Source organism: Ursus arctos, unplaced genomic scaffold (assembly GCF_023065955.2).
Source record: "Ursus arctos isolate Adak ecotype North America unplaced genomic scaffold, UrsArc2.0 scaffold_28, whole genome shotgun sequence".
NCBI classification, from domain to species: Eukaryota; Metazoa; Chordata; class Mammalia; order Carnivora; family Ursidae; genus Ursus; species Ursus arctos.
The window spans coordinates 12974206-12998365 of NW_026622963.1; the positions used below are offsets into that span (position 1 = coordinate 12974206).

General features: G+C 39.7%; 1 protein-coding gene across 1 annotated transcript in view; it reads right to left on the bottom strand.

The window, feature by feature from the left end:
• Window positions 1–21534, bottom strand: part of NIPA1 (NIPA magnesium transporter 1) — an 83149-nt gene extending 61615 nt beyond the window's left edge. The window contains exon 1 of the mRNA XM_026510285.4: window positions 21364–21534. Within this exon, the coding sequence (XP_026366070.1) occupies window positions 21364–21526 (163 nt within the window). The 5' untranslated portion in view covers window positions 21527–21534. The remainder of the gene's footprint in view (window positions 1–21363) is intronic.
• Window positions 21535–24160: the final 2626 nt, after the last annotated feature.

A 24160-nucleotide genomic window follows, 5' to 3' on the forward strand; every position in this document is an offset into this window, starting at 1 on the left:
CACAAATCTAAACTACCATCAGATATCATCTCGCATTTGCCAGAACAGCTATTATCAAAAAGACCAGAAATAACAAGTGTCGGTAAATATACAGATAAAGGGAAGCCTCATGCACTGCTGGTGGGAATGTAAATTGGTGCAGCCACCAGGAAAAACTATATGAAGCTTCCTCAAAAAATTAAAAACAGAGCTATCATATGATTCAATAATCCCACTGCTAAATATTTACCTAAAGAAAACAAAAATACTAATTTCAAAAACTATATACACCCATGCTTACTGCAGCATTATCTACATAGCCAAATTATGGAAGCAACTAAAGTGCCCATTGACAGATGAATGGATGAAAATTTGGGGGGGGGGGTGTAGATAGATATAGATATATAGATATACACATACATACTGTGGAATATTATTCAGTCATAAGAATGAAATCTTGCCATTTGTGACAACATGGATAGACCAGAGGGTGTTATGCCAAATGAAGTAAGTCGGACAGAGAAAGACAAATATAGTGTGATCTCACTTACATATGGTATCTAAAAAGCAAAACAAATGAACAAAGAACAAAATAGAAGCAGACTCATAAAAAGAAAGAACTACTGCCAGAGGGCAGAAGTGTGGGGGGATGGGCAAAACAGGTGAAGAGGTTTAAGAAGTACAAACTTCCAGTTATAAAATAAGTCATGGGGATATAAAGAATAACACAGGGAATATAGTCAGTTATACTTTAATAACCTTGGTGACAGATGGTAACTAGACTTGTCATGATTATTCTGTAATGCATGTCAATGTCAAATCACTATGTTGTACACCTGAAACCAATATAATGTTGAATGTCGTCTTCAATAAAATCCTTCTATAAAAAATATATATTATGAAAAATGACTAAAGGAATTAATAAAAATTATAATACAAAATTTCACTTTATGCAAATAAAACATTAAATGAGATTACAAACAGAAAGTACGAGACAAATACAACAAAGAGTAAATGGCATACATAAATCCAACTGTATAACAATTAAAATATTAAACATCAGTTGGTTTATAGTGTCGTTCAAGTCTTCTATTCCATATTCATCTTCTGCCTGGTTTTTCCATAAAATTTTTTTAAATAAATATTTGAAAGTAGGGTACTAAGTCTCCAACTACTATTATTTAATTTTCTACTTCTTTATTATGTTAGTTTTGTTTAATGTATTTTGAGACTCTGTTGTTAGGTACATATTGATTTATAATCATTACGTCATCCTGATAGATGGACCATTTCATTAAAATGTCTTTTATTTCTAATAACAATTTTTGTCTTAAAAATCTGTTTTGTTTCACTTTAGTATAATCACCCCAGTTCACTTTTGTGTATAAGTAAATATTCTTATTCATTAATTTAAATAATTATAAATGTATATCATTCTACCACATCCCGAAGCTCATTTTTATGGCAGATGCACACAATAATCTATGCTTTTTAAAGTTCTGTATATGATATAAAAAGATTTTAGGACCTTTAAAATCAAGGAATCACTCACAATCTTTCCTAGGGGGAAACACAGAATGTTGGGGGCAGGGAACATCAACTCCTTTTATTGTAATGAATATAGTTTGGTCATCAGTGCTTATGGAGTCAGGGATTGCTGCCACTGCAGTAGCTGGACCCTCCTGAAGTGAAAACTGATTCAAGGATGCCAGTGGCCAATGGAATGAGATACATGGGCTCTCCTCTTTCACTGCTACATTTCCCAGCACCATTGACCACCATATAGCACATGCATTTGGAGGTTTGAAAAAAAAATGTGTTAATAAAATGGGGAAAAACCTGGGCTACCAGGTACCAAGGGATGGAGAAATGACAAGATTCTGGTCACCCTTTTCTCAAAGGGTACAAATCAGCTCCAAATCTTTCAGTCCTTCCACTTACACACTCCAGGAAGAGTTTGTATTTGCTGAAATCCAAAAGATCACCCTCACACGTTAAGCCATTAGGCAAATTTTTCTGCTTCCATGGATACTTACTAAGTCAGATTTTCTATCTGGATACCTGTCCCATAGCCCTTGCTACAGACCAATGTGAAGCTCCTCCAGGTGGTCCCTAAAGGCCTCCAACCAGTAGCATCCCTTGTTCTCTGCCTTGAAGGTGGTCCATGGCTCTGCTTACCCATCTACCTGTGCACAGCCTCCTCAGTGAGCTGGCTGCCTCAGGTTCCTTCCTCCTTCTGCAGCCATGAGATCCTGGGTGCCTGCATTCCATAATAGCCCTCAGCCTCTGTCATAAACAGATATTTTTCTCTTATGTTCTAAACCCAGTTGGTTTCTACAGTTTCATCTTCAAACATTACTGTACCTAAAGATCCTAAAGTCACTCAGCTGATAACCACAGGAGGCACTTATTCAAGCCTATATCCACATTCCTTTTCCCAGCTGATGCCCAGGACACTTCAAGTCCTCTGGGCTCAGCAAGAACAGAGAACCACAGAATTGTAGAACATTGAGGATTTTCTGTTTATTTGTTTGACTACACTCATGTGTCCTCTACCCTCCACTCCTAGGTATGGGCTGCAGAGGTACCAATAACTAAGTTGTACGGGTTTTTGTCTCACATTGCAAAACTTGGGTGCTAACTGGGGGTTGAAAGGCTGTTTATAACAGTTGAACTATAAAACAAAGAAATGTTGTGCAAATACAAAAGAGACTTGTCAGGATGATAACATCAATTGGCAGGGAAACTGTCCAACCATGGACTCGTGGCTTTTAAAACTTTCCATTAATTATGTAAGTGCATCAGAAATACCCTTAAGATATGCCTCTCTAGCACAAAAATACAGATAGCCATCTAGTTTATTTACCTTCTGGATTATACCACAGAAAAATGGCTTCAATTCATATGTGCTTCTACAGCAACAATAAAAGTTGCTGCAAACAGCAAACCTAGAGTCCATCACTATGTCCTTTACTTATTAAGTAATGCCTTGATTTCAAAAAATGTGCAAAAAGATGCCACGGTTTTCACAGAGTTCTTTATAAAGGATTAAGAATAAAGAACTTTTCTTTCCAAACACCAACATACCTAGATAAGGGTATTAATGAAAATCAATTTGAGCACTAGTATTCACTGACTTACACATGGATTTAGTACTTGAAGTCCTTTTGTACATCAATTATTAAAAATGTAGAACTTATTTTCCTAAAGAAATACTTTGGCAATATTGAAAAAGAGAAACAAAGTTGTAAGACTTATACAATCTGACTTTAAGATTTACTATAAAACTACATCATTGAGACAGTGTGGTACTGGCATAAGGATAGACATATACAATGAAACAGAACAGAGTTCTGAAATAGACCCACACATGTACAGTCAAATCACAGACTGAAGCAGCACTATAATTCAATGGGGAAGTCTCTTTAAGAAATGGTGCTGCATCAACTGGATATCGGTAGGGAAAATACTGAAACTTGATTCATGCCTCACCTATAAACAAAAGTTAACTCAAGATAGTTTATAGACCTAAAGGTAAAAGCTAAAGCTATAAACTACTAGAGTAAAGCACAGGAGGACGCCACCATGACCTGAGGAGAAACAAAGATTTCTTAGGGAGAAATTAAATCAAAAAGCACCAATGACACAGAAGAAACAAAAAAAGTTACAGAGGTTAGAAGATGGTAGCAGAGGAGGACCCTAGGTTCCCCTCATCCCATGAATACAACTAGATAACAATCCCATCATCTTAAAAACCCCAGAAATTGACCCGAAGACTGGTAGAACAAACTTCACAACTAAACGTAGATAAGACGCGACATCACTGAAGGTAGGAAGTGCAGAGACATGGTTTGGGGGAGAAACCTTGGCCATTGTGGTGGAGGGAGCCGCAGACATGGAGAAGGGTGAGAGACAGGCTAGCATATAGGGGAGCCTCAGAGAAAACAAATCCCCATAGCAATTGACTTGTTTCTTGAGTTCTGGCAACCAGCCAGGCTTAAAACCTGGAGTTTTATAGGTCCTCAGACTTGGCCAGGATAAAGACCAGAGGGCATTCTGCTGCTCTTAGCGAGAAGGCAGGCAACAACCCATGGACATACAATGTGGAAACAAGCAATCTGAAGAGCACCTAGGGTACACAGTGGGGAGGTTATTCACTCCTTTCAGAGCTTGTCCTAGAAAAACAGTGTTCACAGAGAGACCCCTCCAAAAATGAAGGAACTGGTTGGTGCCATTTCCCTCTCCTGCCTTTCATAAGCATAGGGCCACCTGCAGGAACCAGCACAGCACTGAAACTACCTAACTTGCTTACACCAAGCCCCACCCCCCCACACACACTCTGGTGGAACCACCCTTCTCAGTCACCCTTGCCTCAGTCCCAGTGCAGCAGGCCCCCACCCCCAGAAGACCGGCCCAAACCTCTGCTTACACTGTGCCTCCCCAATCTGGGAGGTTGTGCAGAACCTCGGTTTAGGTCGTGGTGGTGACAGGTCTCATTTCACAAACAGACCAGAGCACACCTAATAAAAATGTGCCACATTCAGGCCAGGGACCCAACACTGCCCACAAAAGGCAAACACAGCCTCTGCAGATGGCTGGCCTGAATGATAAAGCATCTAAGACAAAACAGCAGAACACACACAGCACACACTGGAGATACTCCTGGAAGTGCCAGGCCCTGAGCAATAGAGGACACCACACTGCAGGGCACGACATGGTCTAACCTTCATAAGATCATTACTCTCAAGACCAGGAGATGCACAGAGATTCAGACAAAATGAGAAGAGAGAAAATTTTTTCCCAAATGAAAGAACAAGACAAGTCATGGCCAGAGATCTAAGTAAAACAGATATAAGTAACTAGCTTGATAACAGAATTTAAAATAACAATCATAAGGATACTCACTGGACTTGAGCAAAGAGTGGAAGACATGAGTGAGACCCTTAACACAGAAATAAGGCATAACATAGCAGACTATGAAATAAGTCAGTTGTAGAAAGACAAATACCATATGATCTCAAGGACATGTGGAAGAAAGAAAACAGATGAACATATTGGAAGGGGGAAGAGAAAAAAAGGAGAGAGGAAAAGAAGCCATAAGTGACTCTTAACAACAAGGAACAAACTGAGGGTTGATGAAAGGAGGTGAGTGGGGGATGGGCTAGATAGGTGATGGGTATTAAAGAGGGCACTTATTGTGATGAGCACTGGGTATTGTATGTAAGCAATGAATCACTGAATTCTACTCCAGAAACCAATATTGCACTATATGTTAACTAACAAAATTTAAATTAAAAAAAAATAAAATTTGAGGGGCGCCTGGGTGGCTCAGTCATTAAGCATCTGCCTTTGGCTCAGGGCGTGGTCCCGGCGTTCTGGGATCGAGCCCCATATCCGGCTCCTCTGCTGGGAGTCTGCTTCTTCCTCTCCCACTCCCCCTGCCTGTGTTCCCTCTCTTGCTGGCTGTCTCTGTCAAATAAATAAAATCTTTAAAAAAATTTTTTTTGAAAACAAAATAACATAGCAGAGACCAAGGGCTCAATAAACTAAATGAGAAACAAGCTTAACGGAATGAATTAGTGACTGAGGAGACAGAATAATGGAAAGTAATCAAGCTGAAAAAAAGAGAAAAAAGAATTATTCAAAATGAGAAGAGACTTAGGGAACTTGGTGACTCCATCAAATAATATGTGTATTATGTCAGTCCCAGAAGAAGAAAAAAGGGAGCAGAAAATGTAATTGAAGAAATAATAGCTGAAAACTTTCCTAATCTGGGGAAAGGAACAGGTATCCACAACCAGGAAGCACAGAGAAACACCTACAAAATCAACAAAAGCAGATCCACCAAGACATGTTGTAATTACATTGGCAAGATATAGTGAAAAAGAAAAAAATTTTAAGGGTAAAACAAAACACGAACTTATTTGGGAAAACCCATAAAGCTAGCTGGGGATTTTTCAGCAAAAACTTTGCAAGTCAGAAGGGAGTGGCATAATATATTCAAAGTGATGAATGGGGAAAATCTGCAACCGAGAATATTCTATCCAGCAAGGCTATTGTTCATAATAGAGGAGGGATAAAGATTTTTCCATACAAACAAAAACTAAAGGAGTTTATGATCATTAAACCAGCTCTCCAAGAAATATTAAAGGGAACTCTTTAAGTAGAAAGGAGAGACCAAATTGATAGTATAGAGATAGAAAACATGTTTCTGTAAAAAATCATTCAAGGAACTCACAAAAAAAGATATAACATATAATAACATATAGTTAAAACATGGGGAGGAGAAGAGTAAAGAATGGGTTTGAACTAAATGACCATCAACTTAACATACACTGCTATAAGCACAAGAAGTTATATACAAACCTAAAGGTAACCATATAGCAAAAGCCATTAATAAATATGCAAAGAATAAAGAGAAAGAAAATATATCACTAAAGGAAATCAGCAAAACTTGAAAGAGAAAAAGACAGGAAGAGATCAGAGAAACAAATAATAAAATAACAATAAATACATATCTATTAATAATTACTTTGAATGTAAATGAACTAAATGCGTCAATCAAAGACTCAGGGTGGTATAATAGATAAAAAAACAAGACTCATCTATATGGGAGAGAAACTCATTTCAGATGTAAAGGCACCTGCAGCTTGAAAGTGAGGGGATGGAGAAACATCTATCATGCAAATGGATGTCAAAAGAAAGTGTGCGAAGAATACTTATATTGGATGAAACAGACTTTAAAACAAAGGCTGTACAACAAGAGACAAAGAAGGACACTATATAACACTAAAGAAGACAATCCAACAAGAATATACAACAATTGTAAATATTTATGCACCTCACTTGGGAGCACCCAAATATATAAAATAGTTAATAACAAACATAAAGGAACTAATCGATAACAATACAATAATAGACAGGATTTTATTTTTATTTTTTTAAAAGATTTTATTTATTTATTTGACAGAGAGAGAGACAGCCAGCAAGAGAAGGAACACAAGCAGGGGGAGTGGGAGAGGAAAAAGCAGGCTCCCAGCGGAGAAGCCTGATGCGGGGCTCGATCCCAAAACGCCGGGATCACGCCCTGAGCCAAAGGCAGACACTTAATGACTGCGCCACCCAGGCACCCCTAGTACGGGACTTTAACACCCCACTTACAACAATAGACAGATCATCGAAAGAGAAAATTAAGGAAAAAAGGATTTGAATGACATACTGTAAGGTTTGGATTTAACAGATATATTCAGAATACTGCATCATAAAACAGCAGAATGCACATTATTTTCAAATGCACATGGAACATACTCCAGAATAAATAGCATATTAGCCAACAAAACAAACTGCAACAAATTCAAGAAGATCAAAGTCATCTTTTCTGACCACAGCGCTATGAAACTAGAAGTCAACCACATGAAAAAATTTGGAAACACCACAGAGGTTAAATAACATGCTACTAAACAATGAAAAGGTCAGCCAGGAAATCAAAGAAGAAATTAAGAAGTACATGGAAACAAATGAAAATGAGAACACAGCAGTCCAAAACCTTTGAGATGCAGCAAGTGGTTCTAAGAGGGGAAGTTTATAGCAATACAGTCCTACCTTAAGAAGCAAGAAAAATCTCAAAAAAAACAACCGAAACTTTCTAGCACCTAAGGGAGCTAACAACAAACAAAACCTAAAACCAGCAGAAGAAAGGAAATAATAAAGATCAGAGCAGAAATAAATGATATAAAAATTAAAAAAAACAATAGAACAGATCAATGAAACCAGATCAATGAAAACAATAGAAACATATGACTGAGCTGGTTCTTTGAAAAAGTCAATACAATTGATAAACTTCTAGCTAGACTTACCAAGAAAAAGACAAAGACTAAAAAAAAAAAAATCACAAATGAGAGAGGAGAAATAACAACCAACACCACAGAAATACAAACTATCATAAGAAAATATTATTAAAAACTATATGCCAACAGATTAGACAACCTAGAAGAAAAGGATAAATTCCTAGGAACATATAAACTACCAAAACTGCAACAGGAAGAAACAGAAAATTTGAGCCGACTGATAACCAGGAAAGAAATTGAACCATTAATCAAAAACCTCCCAACAAACAAAAGTACAGGGCCCAATGCCTTCACAGGTGAATTCTACCCAGCATTTAAAGAAGAGTTACTACCAGGGGCACCTAGGTGGCTCAGTCGTTAAGTATTTGCCTTTGGCTCAGGTCATGATCCCAGGGTCCTGGGATCGAGCCCCATGTCGGGCTCCCCACCCAGCAGGAAGCCTGCTTCTCCCTCTCCCTCTCCCATTCCCCTTGCTTGTGTTCCCTCTCTCGCTGTGTCTCTGTCAAATAAATAAAATCTTTAAAAAAAAATAGGATAAAATAAAATTAAAAAGAGTTACTACCAATTCTTCTCAAACTATTCCAAAAAAGGAAAAGGAAGGAAGACTTCCAAATTCATTATATGAGGCCAGCATTACCCTGATACCAAACAGGATAAAGATACCACTGAAAAAGAGAAGTATAGGCCAATATCCCTGATGATCATGGATGCAAAAATCCTCAACAAATGCAAGCAAACCTAATTCAACAATATATTAAAAGAATTATTCAACACAATTGAGTGAGATTTATTCCTGGGCTGTAAGGTGGTTCAGTATTCTCAAATCAATCAACGTGATACACTACATTAATAAAAGAAAGGATAAGGACCCTATGATCCTTTCAATAGATGCAGAAAAAGCATCTGACAAAGCACAACATCCATTCATGATAAAAACCGTCAACAAAGTAAGGGATAGAGGGAACATACCTCAACATAATCAAGGCCATCTATGAAAAACTCCCAGCTAATATCATTCTCAATGGGAAAAACTGGGTGCATCTCCTCTATGGTCACTCTCACCACTGTTACTTAACATAGTACTGGAAGTCCTAGCCACAGCAATCAAAAAGAAATAAAAGGCATCCAAATTGGCAAGGAAGAAGAAAAACTTTCACTATTTGCAGATGACATAATACTCTATATAGAAGGACCTAAAAGACTCCACCAAAAATTTGCTAGAACTGTATACATGAATTCAGCAAAGTCACAGGACACAAAATCAACATACAGAAGTCTGTTGCATGTCTATACACCAATAATGAAGCAGCAGAAAGAAATTAAGTAATCACTCCCAATTACAATTGCACCAAAAACAACAAGATACCTAGGAATAAAACTAATGTTAAGAGGTGAAAGACCTGTACTCTGAAAACCGTAAAACACTGATGAAAGAAATTGAAGATGACACAAAGAAATGGAAAAACATTCCACACTCATGGAATACCCAAAGCAATACCCAAAGCAATCTACACATTTCATGCAATCCCTACGCATATACCAACAGCATCTTTCACAGAACTAGAACAAACAATCCTAAAATTTGTATGGAACCACAAAAGGTCCCAAATAGCCAAAGCAATCTTGAAAGATTGCAAAGCTGGAGGCATCACAATTCCATACTTCAAGTTCTATTACAAAACTCTAATATAATCAAAACAATATGGTACTGGCAAAAAAAAGACACAGAGATGAACAGAATAGAAAACCCAGAAATGAACCCACAATTATATGGTCAATCAATCTTCGACAAAGCAGGAAGGAACATCCAATGAGAAAAAGACTGTCTCTTCAACAAATGGTATTGGGAATACTGGACAGCAACATGCAAAAGAATGAAAATGGACCACTTTCTTATACAATACACAAAAATAACTTCAAAATGGATTAAAGACTTAAATGTGAGACGTAAAATCATAAAAATCCTAGAAGAGAACACAAGAAGTATACTCCCTGACATCAGCCATAGCAAATTCTTTCTAGACATGTCTTCTGTAGCATAGGAAACAAAAGCAAAAATAAACTACTGAGACTTCATCAAAATAAAAAGCTTGTGCACAACGAAGGAAACAATCAAAAAAACTAAAACACAACCTACAGAATGGGAAAAGATATTTGCAAATGACATAGCTGATAAAAGGTTAGCATCCAAAATATATAAAGAACTTATAAAACTTGGGCACCTAGCTGGCTCAGTTGGTAGAGCATGCGACTCTTGATCTTGGGGTCATTGGTTCGAGTCCCACATTGAGTGTAGAGATTACATAAAAATAAAATATTTTTTTAAAAAAAGAACTTCTATTTTTTTAAAAGTCAACTAGCCTTTGCATTTATTTTTTTTATTATAATATTTTTTATTATATTATGTCAGTCACCATACAGTACATCCCTGGTTTTTGATGTAAAGTTCCATGATTCATTAGTTGCATATAACACCCAGTGCACCATGCAATACGTGCCCTCCCCACTACCCATCACCAGCCCAATCCACTCCCCCCACTCCCCTCTGAAGCCCTCAGTCTGCTTCTCAGAGTCCATAGTCTCTCATGCTTCATTCCCCCTTCTGATTACTCCCCCTTTCTTTATCCCTTTCTTCTCCTACCGATCTTCCTAGTTCTTATGTTCCATAGATGAGAGAAACCATATGATAAATGTCTTTCTCTGTTTGACTTATTTCACTTAGCATTATCTCCTCTAGTGCCGTCCATGTTGCAGCAAATGTTGAGAAATCGTTCTTAAAAAAAAAGAACTTCTAAAACTCAATACCCAGAAAACAAATAATCTAATTTAAAATGGGCAGAAGACATGAACAGACACTTCTTCAAAGACATGCAGATTGCCAACAGACACATGAAAAGATGTTCATCATCACTTACCATCAGAGAAATGCAAATCAAAACTACAATAAGATACCACACCTGTCAGAATGGCTAAAACCAACAACACAAGAAACAACAGCTTTTGGTGAGGATGTGGGGAAAAAGGAACACTTGTGTACTGTTGGTGGCAAGGCAAATTGGTGCAGCCACTGCAGGAAACAGTATGGAGCTTCCTCAAAAAGGTAAAAATAGAACTGCCCTATGATCCAGGAACTGCACTACCAGGTATTTACCCAAAGAATACAAAAACACTAGTTCAAAGAGTACGTGCATCCCTATATGTATAGCAGCATTATTTACAATAGCCAAGATATGGAAGCAGCCCAGATGTCCATCAATAGATGAATGGATAAGGAAGATGTGGTGTATATATACAATGGAATATTATTTAGTCGTTAAAAGGAATGAAATCTTTCCATTTGCAATGACATAGATAGGGATAGAGATTATAATGCTAAGTGAAATAAGTGAGTCAGAGAAAGATAAATACCATATGATTTCACTCATATGTTAATTTTAAGAAACAAAACAAACAAGCAAAGAGGGGGAAAGGAGAGACAAACCAAGAAACAGGACTCTTAATTACGGAGATCAAACTGATGGTTACTAGAGGGGAGTAGGGTGGGGATAGGTTAAATAGGTGATGGGGATTAAGGAGTACATTTGTGATGAGCACCAGGTGATTTATGGACTTGCTGAATCTAATATAACACTGTATGTTAACTAACGAATTAAAATAAAAGTTAAAAAAAGTTACATTTCATCAACATTTAAATTTTCTGTTCCTCCAAATGCACCATTAAAAAAATGAAAACGCAAGCCACAGAGAAAGACCTGCAATTCCTATATCTGACAAAGGACTTGTATCCAGAATATACATACAAACAATGAATAATAAAAAGATACGATCCAATAAAACTCTTTAAAAGACACCTCACTAAAGAGCATATACAAATGGCCAATAAAATTTAAAAATACTCAATACTGGGGCACCTGGGTGGCGCAGTCAGTTAAGCAACCCACTCTTGTTTTTGGCTCAAGTCATAATCTTAAAGTTGTGGGATCAAGCCCCACCTCAGGCTCCATGCTTAGCATGGAATCTGCTTGAGATTCTCTTACCCTCTGCCCCTCCAGCTTGTGTGCACCCACACGCACACACTTTCTGTGTGTGTCTCTCTCTAATAAATCTTTAAAAAAAAAAGATACTCGATATGTTATCAGGAAATGCAAATGAAAGTCACGAGATACGGCTATACACTCACGAAAGACTAAAATTAAACAGGTGATGACACGAAATGTTGAAGAGAATGTGCAACACCTGAAGCCCTCATACACTGCTAATGAGAACATAAAATGGTACAATTATAGTGGGAAAATGTTTAGTAGTTTCTTAAAATTTAATTATATACCTACTCCATGATCCAACACTATTATTCCAAGGTATTTACTGGAAAGAAATGAAAACATTATGTTTTAAAAAGAAATATATAAGAATTGTCATTGCACCTTTATTCAAATAGTAAAAATTTGGAAACAACCAAAACGTTCATCAGAGGAGAATGAATAAGCAAATTATGGTATATTCAAACAATGGAACACTATTTAGCAATATAAGAAATGTACTATTGATACACACATCATGATGAATCTTCAAATCAGGCTGAGCCAAAAAAAGTAGATGTAAGAAAATACATACTGTATGAATCCACTTAAATGAAGTTCAAGAATAGGCAAGACTAATTATCTCTATGCAGACAGGTATCAGAAGAGTGGGCACTCTGGTGTGTAGAGGATAGAATGAAAAAGGACATGGGGAGGGAACTTTCTAGAGTTATGGCAATAAGCAATTTCTTTTACTGGGGTGTTGGTTAAGTATATTTATTTGTCAGAACTCATCAAACTGTACCCTTATGATTTGTGCAGTTTACGTAATTATACTCCCATATTTTTAAAAAGAAATAGTTTATAAACAATACTTAAACTTCTAGGTTAGCCCACACAATGTTGACCATAATGCATTAACTTCTGCGATAAAGTTTCTCTGTTTCTTCAGACAATGACATTCTGTGTTTCAAAAGGAAAATGAATATGGTATATATTAACATATTCTCCTTTCTCATCCTACTCCCTCCAGGAAGCTCACTGGAATAGTTGTATTCTATTTCCTAACTCTGCCCATCTATTAAGTATTTACTAGAACCATCAGGTACACAGTCCTTAGTGCATACAAAAACTTAAAAAGAGTCCCAAGACATGGTTTCTGCCCTTAGAGAGGATCCACTTTCTCCTTGCCATAATTGCAGAGCTTTCTCTCCCAGTTTTTTCCTCACAGAGAGAGAGGCTTCCCCCCTCCCCCCGACACACCCTGAGGGCAGAGAAGCCAGGGTGGTTGATTCCTGCTTTCATGACAGGTAGATATCAGATATTTATACCTGTGTGCTCTACTGATGTGAACAGAACAATCTAGGATAATGAGTTCTCAGGCACGACTACTAGAATGGAACTATAACAGAGATAAGCCAAAATTGTGGAAAATGAAATTTGGGCATACATGTTTATATTTCCACTACATTTAAATATGAGCATGCCTCTCAAGCACTGCTGGTGGGAATGGAATAGATATTATATATATTATATATATATTATAAATACAAATATATTATAAATACATAAATGTATGATATATAATATATAATAAATTATATAATATATAATTATAATATATATTATATTATAATATATATTTCTGGAAATATACACACACACACACACACACACACACACACACACATATATTCCTGGAAATCAATTTGGCTATACACACACACATGTGTATATATACGGTTTACAAGAATATCACTTTTTTTTTTTTTAAGATTTTATTTATTTATTTAACAGAGACAGCCAGCGAGAGAGGGAACACAAGCAGGGGGAGTGGGAGAGGAAGAAGCAGGCTCCCAGCAGAGGAGCCTGATGTGGGGCCCGATCCCAGAACGCTGGGATCACGCCCTGAGCCGAAGGCAGACGCCTAACGACTGTGCCACCCAGGCGCCCCTATAAGAATATCACTTTTAAAATTCTATTGCAAGGGGCTATCCAAAGGAAATAACCCACAAAGATTTATATGCAAGGATATTCAATATAGCATATTATATTAACAAAGAAACTAGAAACACCCATGTCCTACAAAAGGAGAACGGAAACATTTATGCAGCCACTGAATATTTTTTCAAAGAATATTTAACAACATGGGATGAATTCATGACAGATGGAGCATAACCACAGGATATAAATTGACACACACAGCATAGACTCATGTATGTTCTGTCCCATTTTTAAAAGTACATGTGATGGGCATTAAGGAGGGCATGTGATGTGATGAGCACTGGATGTTACACGCAACTGATGAATTATTGAAAACTACATTTGAAACTAACGATGTACTATATGTTGGCTAATTGAATTTAAATTTTTAAGAAAGTACATGAAGAGATGTACTACCTAAGAGCAATATATGGGCCAAAGCTGGATCCTGATTCTAAAAGATAAAGAGAGGGGCGCCTGGGTGGCTCAGTCGTTAAGCGTCTGCCTTCGGCTCAGGGCGTGATCCTGGCGTTCTGGGATCGAGCCCCACATCAGACTCCTCCGCTAGGAGCCTGCTTCTTCCTCTCCCACTTCCCCTGCTTGTGTTCTCTCTCTCACTGGCTGTTTCTCTCTCTGTCAAATAAATAAATAAAATCTTTAAAAAAAAAAAATAAATAAATAAAAGATAAAGAGAGGGAAAACTTGAGATAATGACAGAATATTAAACACTGACCATAAGAATATTAAAGAATGATTGTTAATTTTTAAGTACAATAAATATATTATGGTTTCATTTAACAAAGAGATACTTGCTGAAATATCTAGATGAGATAGTATTCTGCCTGAAATTTGGGTAAAAAATTCCACTGGGGTGGGGGTGAGGGGATGGCACTTGAGGTATAGATGAAATAAGATTGGCCAAACTGATAATTGTTGAAGCTAAGTGATAGGTACCATGAGGGTCTATTATACTATTTTTTCTATGTATGTGTTTGACATTTTCCATAATAAAAAGTGGGTTTTTTTAGATTTTAAGGATACACATATTTTTGGAATATCTGATGGGTGGTGTTTATTACTCTATACCCTAGATCAGTGTTAGATATATTTTGTATGTAGAATTTTTTCATTAAAATTCTATTCTGAAAGATAAGTATTGAAAGTGACTAGGAAGAGGGGCACCTGGGTGGCTCAGTCAGTTGAGTGTCTGCCTTTGCCTCAGATCATGATCCCAGGGTCCTGGGATCGAGCCCCACATCGGGCTCCTTGCTCTGCAGAGAGCCTGCTTCTCCCACTGCCTGCTGGTCCCCCTGCTTGTGCTCTCTCTCTGCCATATGAATGAATAAAACCTTTAAAGAAAAAGAAAAGTGACTAGGAAAAAATACACCCTAAATATAACAGCAATTATCTCAAATTGAAAAGGTGATACTTTTTATTTTCCTATGCACAGTTTTATGTACTTCCCAGATTTTAAACAATGACCAAAAACTCTACAGTCCGGAAGAAGATGCTTTTTTTTAAAGAACATGACTATTGCCCAGGTTCTGGGAATTCATGATATACTCTGCTGAATAATTACATCAAACCAAAGAGCTCTGACTGGGCATGAACAAGCAAGGCAAACCGTCTTTCTGCCTGCTGTCCCCTGGGTCGAGGGCACTGCCTCTGAGGCTCAGTTCATAGTCACAAGTTTCTGGCCCAGAAGTTTTAGGGAGTATGGGATTGTGCATATTACTTTTTGAAAAGCGGTATTTAAGCTTGCATTCAGACTCCCGTTAGTTAACATTACAATGTAATATTAGTCTCAGGTGTACAATATAACACCTCCATACATCACCTGGTGCTCATCACAAGTGAACTGCTTAATCCCCATCACCTGTTTAATGCGAAGAGTGGTCTTTTCCAGTCCCTCATGGTTAAAAAAACTTTTTAAAGGATTGTTTACTCATTAAGGACTTAATTAAAAGATTGAAAATATAAATGACATATTTTATACTATATCTATACACATTTTTGAGGAAAAAATACACTCTGTCCAATAGCAGTCCAATAAGACCAAGGGGTATTTTGCTTATACATTATGAAAATGAGAATAAATCATTTTTCTAAGATTTTATTTATTTATTTAAAGAGAGGGAGAGTGCACAAGCAGAGGGAGGGGCAGAGGGGAAGAGAATCCCAGGCAGACTCTGTGTTGAGCTCCCACCCGGGGCTTGATCCCACAACCCTGAGATCATGATCCGAGCCAAAATCAAGAGTTGGATGCTTAACCGACCGAGCTACCCAGGCGCCCCGAGAATAAATTTTTATTTGACCTAATGTCTTCGGGTATTATCCACACTTACAATAGCTCAGTATCAGATTACCAAATAAACTGTGAAGCCCCTCAAGAGAAAAGCCTTATCCTATAGGTGAATTTGTCTACCTCCCCCTTACCTTCCCTACAGGGACAAGGGTAAAATTGATGATCTTCATAATCAGCATGAGCTGGGTTTAAATCCTGGCACCAGCAGTCCCATATCAGGTGCATGCCTCAACTTCCTCTTCCTCTTTCTGTATCACACCTCAGGGGATCCATGCCCTCATACATTCCCCAACCACACTGAACCTGGACCGGCCCTGAGTTAGCCAATAAAATGTGGCTGAAGTAGCACTGCAAGACTTCTCAGATCAGGCCACAAATAGTTAAGCAGCTTCCACCATGGTCCTGGCAGGTTTGGTCTACGGGAAACTACCCATGATGTAAGGGGTCTGACTTCTCTGAGACCACCATAGTGTAAGGAAGCCCAAGGGGCAACATGTGAAGAGACTACATGGAGAGATAGAGGAAGGGAGAAAAGGGGGAAGGGACAGAAAGAGAGGAGGGGGCTCAGCAAGCTGACATTAGTCTGGGACACCATGGGTCTTCTATAAGCTTCCTTTGTCTTCTCTTCTTATGGAAACGGTATCAGTTAAGCCAGGTACAGGCTTCAGAGCTACTCTCCTACTACTCTCACCATGTTCCCTATCGATGATCTCTCCTCAGGACTAGACAAAGATCAGACAGGTGTAGATGTTCAGATCTATCAATAAGTCTGGCCTCCTTTATTTAGTAGGGGCCACAAATAAATGAAGTTAGCTTTAAGTAACTTGAAGAAAGCTCTGCAATTTTATCATGAAATACAAGGTTCAGTTTTACCCTCTTCACTCCACAGCTACTCATGGCCAGTTAAACAGCATTCTGAGTGTCTACCACATGTATCCCAAGCAGACAGGAACTGTGTCTGCCTTGACAAGCCAAGATCCAGGGTAACAGAGACAAGTAAACAGACCATCATCCCATGGGTTTCAGAGGCAGAAGGGTGTTGAGGACTAGTGCTAAGGAAACACACAGGAGAGGCAACTGACCCCATCTGTCAAGGTCTGGAGGGTTCACAGAAGCAGTGGAAACTAACCACAGACCAAAGGGCTACAGGGATGAAGATAACATGTGCCTGTCTTGTCTTTGGGTGTAGAGGCAATGTGCCTAAGTGTGTGTCTGGAGATGGCAAGAGAGGCAAGGAGAAAGCACACATATATCCCACAGCTAGGGAAAACAAGCCCTTCAGAAATAATGTACAGAAGGCTTGGGGCAGCAGGTGGAACACCTGAATTATCAGTTTCCACTCTCACAAGACAACTCACTCACCTTCTGAGTGTCTTAACAGTGTGACAATACCTCTAGGCTGTACTCCTCAGCAAGGAGACTATGAACTGAAAATGATTCTTTTATTACGGTAAAATATACATAACATAAAAATAAGCATTTTAAACATTTTTAAGTTTCATTATGACATTAAGTACAGTCACATTGTTGTGCAACCATTACCACCACTGATCTCCAGAACTTTTTCATCCTCCCAAACAGAACCACTGCACCCACTAAACATTAACCCTCAATTCCCTGCTTCCTGCAGTCCCTGCAACCTCCATTCTACTTTCTGTGTCTGAATTTGACTAGGTACCTCATATAAGTGAAATCATAAAGTGTTTGTCCTTTCCTGACTGGCTTATTTCACTTAGCATATTGTCCTCAAGGTTGATCTATGTTGTAGCATGTGTCAGAATCACCATTCTTTTTAAGGCTAAGTAACACTCCCTTAAATGTAGATACCACAATTTGTTTATCTATTCATCTGTCAATGGATATTTGGGTTGTTTCCACCTTTTGTCTTCACTATGTCCTTTTGTTCCTGCTATAAACACGGGTATACAAATATTTGTTCAAGACCCTGCTTTCACTTCTTTTGAGTCTATACACAGAAGTGGATTGCTGGATCATATAGTAATTCTATGTTTAATTTTTTGAGGGCTCACCATACTTTTTGCATAGCAATTGCACCACTTTACATTCCCATGAACAGTGCACAAGAGTTCCAATTTCTCCAAATCCTCACCAATACTTATAATTTTATGTTTTGTTTTTATAATTGCCATTCTCATGGGTATGAGATAGCCTCTCCTGGTTTTGATGACAGGGATTTTAAAAAGATCAGCTGGTTCATCCTGGTCGAGGGCATTCTACATATAGTAACTTACTATGCAATTCTCCAAAGCCTGCAGCAAATTCAAACACGTGACTTTCCTGAGATTGTTTCCACAAAGCCTGTTCGAGGGCAGGATACCACCCTAATGCCATCAGACTCCCTGGACATCCTCACCTATATGCACAGAAATTCTAAAAGTTGTAATTGGTTTTCCACAAATGCTTTCACATCAACGATTACCTTGTTTCTCTCACTTAAGTCCTGCTTTAACTGGGTTCTAACACTATAAATGATCTGTGTGCCCTCTTCCCTCTTCCCATGCAGAGTCCTTCAAAGGCTCCCCAGGAGTCAGGCAACTTGAACTTGTGTTGTGGAGAGTGCTCCTGGACTATCTGGGTACTCCATTCACTGGGAAGGCCCTTTCAAAACTCTCTGAAAACCTGTAACAGAGGAAGCCCTGCCCCAAAACCCCCAGAAGGGCTGAAACCAGAACTTACCTCTCCTGAAGCTAAAACTCCAAAGAAACGCTCTCATGTGGCAATTTGTTTAAAGTTGAACCTTTCAGGGGGTGCCTGGGTGGCTCAGTCCGCCTTTGGCTCAGGTCATGATCCCAGGGTCTGGGATGGAGCCCCACACTGGGCTCTCTGCTCAGCGGGGAGCCTGCTTCTCCCTCTGCCTGCTGCTCCCCCTGCTTGTGCATGTCCCCTCCCTCTCTCTCTGTCAAATAAATAAATAAAATCTTAAAAAAAAAAAGAAAGGAAACTTTCGGTGAGACAGGTTTGTATAGTATAAGAAACTGACCAGTCTCCTTTAATGCAAGAACTTGACTTCCTAGTTCTTAGCTACCTCCTTTTTCCTCCTATCTTCTCCATCTCAGGCATTTCATAATGGTCAACTCTGCTTCTTGCTAGCAAAGGTGGGAAAAGATTTTAGGGAGAGTAGATTCTAAAACTGCATATTCTCAATACCTACAACGGTGACTGGCACCTAATAAGAGCTTCATGAATATCTATCGAACAAGTCAAAACTAAATTTATCAAAACAAGGTATACGTCTGTCTTCCATCACTATGAGTACCCCAGATAACTTGAATCTGTGGCAGTGGGTGGTGAGTGGGAAAGTATGAAATTAGCAAATATCACATTTTCACCTTTATTAATTTAAAGGCATAGCATGTAGTTATAAATAACAGTATCGACTATGGCTGGTTTTTTTCTGGTTGATTTGTTTTTTATTTTCTTATTCACTAATTCCCTCAAACACATAAGCTGAGCTAAAATAACACTTTAGTTTTACTCAATAATGGTTTTTTATTAACTAAAGTCTGTATTAAGGTTTCCTCAGATTTTCCCTAATATTGTCATGTGTGCTTAGGCTCCTCCTGTGAGTATCTCAGACTTTACAACCTCAGCGAAGGACTAGTCAAACATTTCGCAGGCTGTTCCTCAACTCATCTTTGATGTTTTTCTCATGGTAAGATTGGGGTTGTACGTTTTTGGAAGGACCACCACAGAGGTGGAGTTCTCCTCTCACACATCTCACAGATTGGCACATATGTTGTTTATTTTTGGGTCACAGCAAATACTTCATACACCCCTGAAGCCCATCAAACTAATAGGTGCTCCCTAAAAACTGCACCACAGCCAGATGGGTCTTCACATCTGCATCCTAAGGAAGTCATACTTGCCTTTATTTAGATTTTATGTAAACTTCAGTGTTTTCACTTTGAAGTTTAATTCTTTAAACAAATATTCATGATTTTATATTTTCATTTGAGGTCGCAGGGCCCCTTTATCTCTTTCCTGAAGGGACTCCTGGTTCACCATCCAGGACACTCTGAGAAAGTTTCACCTGTGTTCTGGAATCAGAACTATTAAATAAGTTTACTTATTCTCAAACCCATGACCTGGTGGTTTCATTTTCCCCAGAGAACTCTTAACACCATTCTTGTGAAAATACAGCTAACAATCACAAGATTCTCTGTCCTTCTCAGAGCAGCATTTCTTTTCAGTTTCAAAGCATGCTACATCTTGCATTCAGTAAACTGTCTCAGACCTCTCTGAAAACAGAGGGACACTGGCAAAGAACTGTGCTACATCTCTCACTTTCCACATTACTAAGGAGTGGGGTTTGGTGGTGTATCCACCAGGGGAATAATAAGTTGGTCCATTTTTTGCTTTTTAAAAAAATCTGCTCTGCGCTTTCTTCACACTAAAGATCACTCATAATCAGATGAAGTCTAAACCAGAGTGGCTCAAACAAGGACTCCAGGAACAGAAGCTAAAGAAAAGCACAGACCTCTTGCTTGACACTGAGAGTGAGCGCCTCCTTGGCCCACCTGTCCCGCCCCTGGCCTGCCTAGTGCACAGTTCTTATTTCTGCACTGGCGTGGCCACTGCAGCGTGGCCGGCGGGGGGGGGGGGGAGGATGCAAAAGAGCGGGTCTTGCTCTCTCAAGTGCACTCGAAGCCGCAGCCACGGCGAAAGGGCCGTCGCTCCTTCTGAACAAGCACTGCGCTTCGACCATTTCGGGGATACTATAAACGAGGTTTTCCTAGCAGCGCGGGGGTGCGGGTGAGAGGGACGCCTGGGCTCCAACCCGAGGGCAGGTTGGTAGGCTGCGCGGCTGCAGAGGGAGTGGGAGGGTCTGGGAAGGAAGAAAGAAGTCAGCTAGAGAAACCCTAACGAACTGAACAAGGCCTCTCCAGCCGCTAGGGAGGGAGAAACAGGGTAGGGGAGACACAACTACCAGGGCCCGGGCCGCTTCTGGAACTGCCGGAAGGCAAAACACGGCAGGGGCTGTTAACGCTGCTGGGACGCAGGGCCGCGACCGTGCCTGCGCTTCAGGTGGGCGAGGAGCCTCCCGCCCGCGCAGCCCGCCCCTCCGCGGTGCTCCGCCTTCTCCCTGGGCCAGGCCCCGAGCGGCGACCCAAACACCCCCAACTTGCGGCCGCTCCCCTTCCCACCGCCCGGCGGCTCTTCCCTCCTCCCCACCCCCGACCAAGATCACAACCCGCGCGGCCCGCCCTACCTCGCCGCTTGGCGCGCACGATGCCCTTTTTTTGAAGCACGAACGTGGACCCATTCACCAGGCTCGACACGACGGCCACGCCCAGGCCGAGCGACACGGCGGCGGGGCTCGGGCTGCGCGCCCCCTCCCCGGCCGCCGCCGCTGCCGCCGCTGCAGTCCCCATTCCGCCCGCGCCCGCCCTCCGCGCCTGCGCCTGCGCGCCGCGCGCGCCCGGGCCGGAGGTGGGGGTGGGGGGGTGGACCCAGGGATCCGCGGGACCGGGACAGAGTGGAGGGTGGGGAGGATTCCGAGTTCCGCGGAGGCGGAAAAGAGGAGGAGGGGACCTTGGGCCCCGCGACAAGGTTGCGGTGGGGGGACCAGGGGCTCGGCAAGTGGGGGTGGAGCCCGGGTTCCGCGGACCGGGGAGATGGAGGATGGATCCCGGGCTCCGGGAGGACAGTGAGAGTGAAGAGGACAGGAGTGACAGTGAGGAAGGAATTGAGAGGGTGGAGTGGTAAGAGGGGCGGTGTTGAGGAAAGGGAAAAGGCGATAGGTGGGTGGGTGGAGGTAGGGTTCCCAGATTTGGCAAATGAAAATACAGGAAGCCCACTAAGTTTTATCTCAGACAAATAATTTTTTAGTATGTGTCCTATGCCACACTTGGGACCAGAAGGGGACCGGCAGTACGCAGCCTTTGCTGGGCTCACGATCCCCACAGAGCCTCTGGGCGGAGGCCAACGGGGAATCTCTAGTAGGGCCTGAAACCTGGACCTGTCAGCTGTAGACACTCAAATGGGACCACTGACGGGGTGAAGTCAAGCTGCCTCCCCAATGGAGCAGTGAGCTTGTAACCGTACTAATTTCCTAATTTACTTTCAATAAAATATATCAAAATTAGGGAAAGAGGAAATAGTTATTTAAAAATTCCACAATCCCAATTTAAAAATTCCGCAATCCCACAACCCTAGCCTAATTATTATTTAGGTGTTTTTCCATTAGGATACATACTTTTACATATTTCCAACTACAATATACAAAATATCCATTGTATTTAATGTCATAATCAGTTTCCATATTGCTACATAATTATTTTAATGACAGTATGATTTCCCATAAAGTTAATTACCATAATTTGTCCAACTCTAGCAATTGTTGGTTGTTTTGGCTACTAGTTTTTTCTATTATTAATGATGCTGTAATAAACACCTTCATAAATTTTGAAAATACTGGGTTAAAATGTATAAATCTATATCTACAGCATTATTAGTTTGTGGAGCAATATGAAATCATATACTATTCTGTATGAAAACTTTTATGCTGAATGAATCTATCCGTTTATTTTTGTTGTTGTTGTTGTAACATACAGTTGACTCTTAAACAACCCTGGTTTGAACTGCTTGGGTCTACTTATACTCATGTTTTTTACGATATAGTACTATAAATGTATTTTCCCTTATGATTTTCTTGATGTTTTCTGTAACTTTATTATAAGACTACAGTATGTAATACATATAAAATATGTGTTAATCTATTGTTTATGTTATTGGTAAGGCTTCCGGTCAACAGTAGGTTAGTAGTAGTAGTTAAGTTTTTAGGGAATCAAAAGGTATACATGGATTTTCCTGTGCAGGGAGAGGTTCAGTGCCCTTAACCCCCACATTGTTCAAGAATCAGTTGTATATAACATAAAACTTATCATTTTAACCATTTTTAAACGTACAATTCACTGGCATTAATTGTGTTGATGATGTTGAACAACCCTCACCACTGTCTATTTGTAAAACTTTTCCATCATCCGAAACAGACACTCTGTAGCCATTAAGCAGTCATCCCCATTTCTCTTTCCCCTACTCCTTGGTAATTTATAATCTACTTTCAGTCTCTATGAATTTGCCCATTTTAGATATTTTGTTTAAATGGAATTATACAATATTTTTCCTTCTGTGGCTGGCTTATTTCACTTAGCTTGGTTTTCACTTGGTTCTAAGGTTCATCACACATAGCATGTATCAAAACTTGATTTCTTTTTATAGCTGAGTATTATTCCATTGTATGTATATACAACATTTTGTTTATCTGTTATTTGTTGCCAGACACTTGGGTTTTTCCCACCTTTTGGCATTTGTGAATGATGTTGCAAAGACCATGGGCATGAAAGTATCTGTTTGAGTACCTGACTTAAAATATTTTGGGTATAGTGTACCTAAGAGTGGCATTGCTGAGTCATATGGTAATTCTGTTTAGTTTTTTGAGGAACTGCCAAACTTTATCATAGTCTCTGCACCATTTTCCATTCCTAGCAGCAATATGCTAGGGTTCCAATTTCTCCACATTCTCACCAATACTTGTCATTTTCCGGTTGCCTTTTTTTTTAATAGCTATCCTAGTAGGTGTGAAGTGATGGCTTATTCTTTTTATATATACCTGTGAACATAAGTGATGTTTCCTGAAATAAGCAATAACTTCTATCATAAATCTCAGCAGAGGGGCACCTGGGTGTCTCAGTCGGTTAAGCGTCTGCCTTCAGCTCGGGTCGTGATCCCAGGGTCCTGGGATTGAGCCCAGCATCAGGCTACCTGCTCAGCCGGGAGCCTACTTCTGTTCCCCTCCCTCTGCCTCTCTGCTCCACTTGTTTTCTCTCTCTCTCTCAAATAAATAAAATCTTTTTAAAAATTTTTTTAAAAATCTCAGCAGAAGCAAGCAAGTGAAAGCAGCAGCAACAGCATTGTCAACATAATCATAATTATTTACTTTTCTAATAATGCTAGTATTATTTAATATATGTATATTTATATGTATATTTTAAATAATGCCTTCA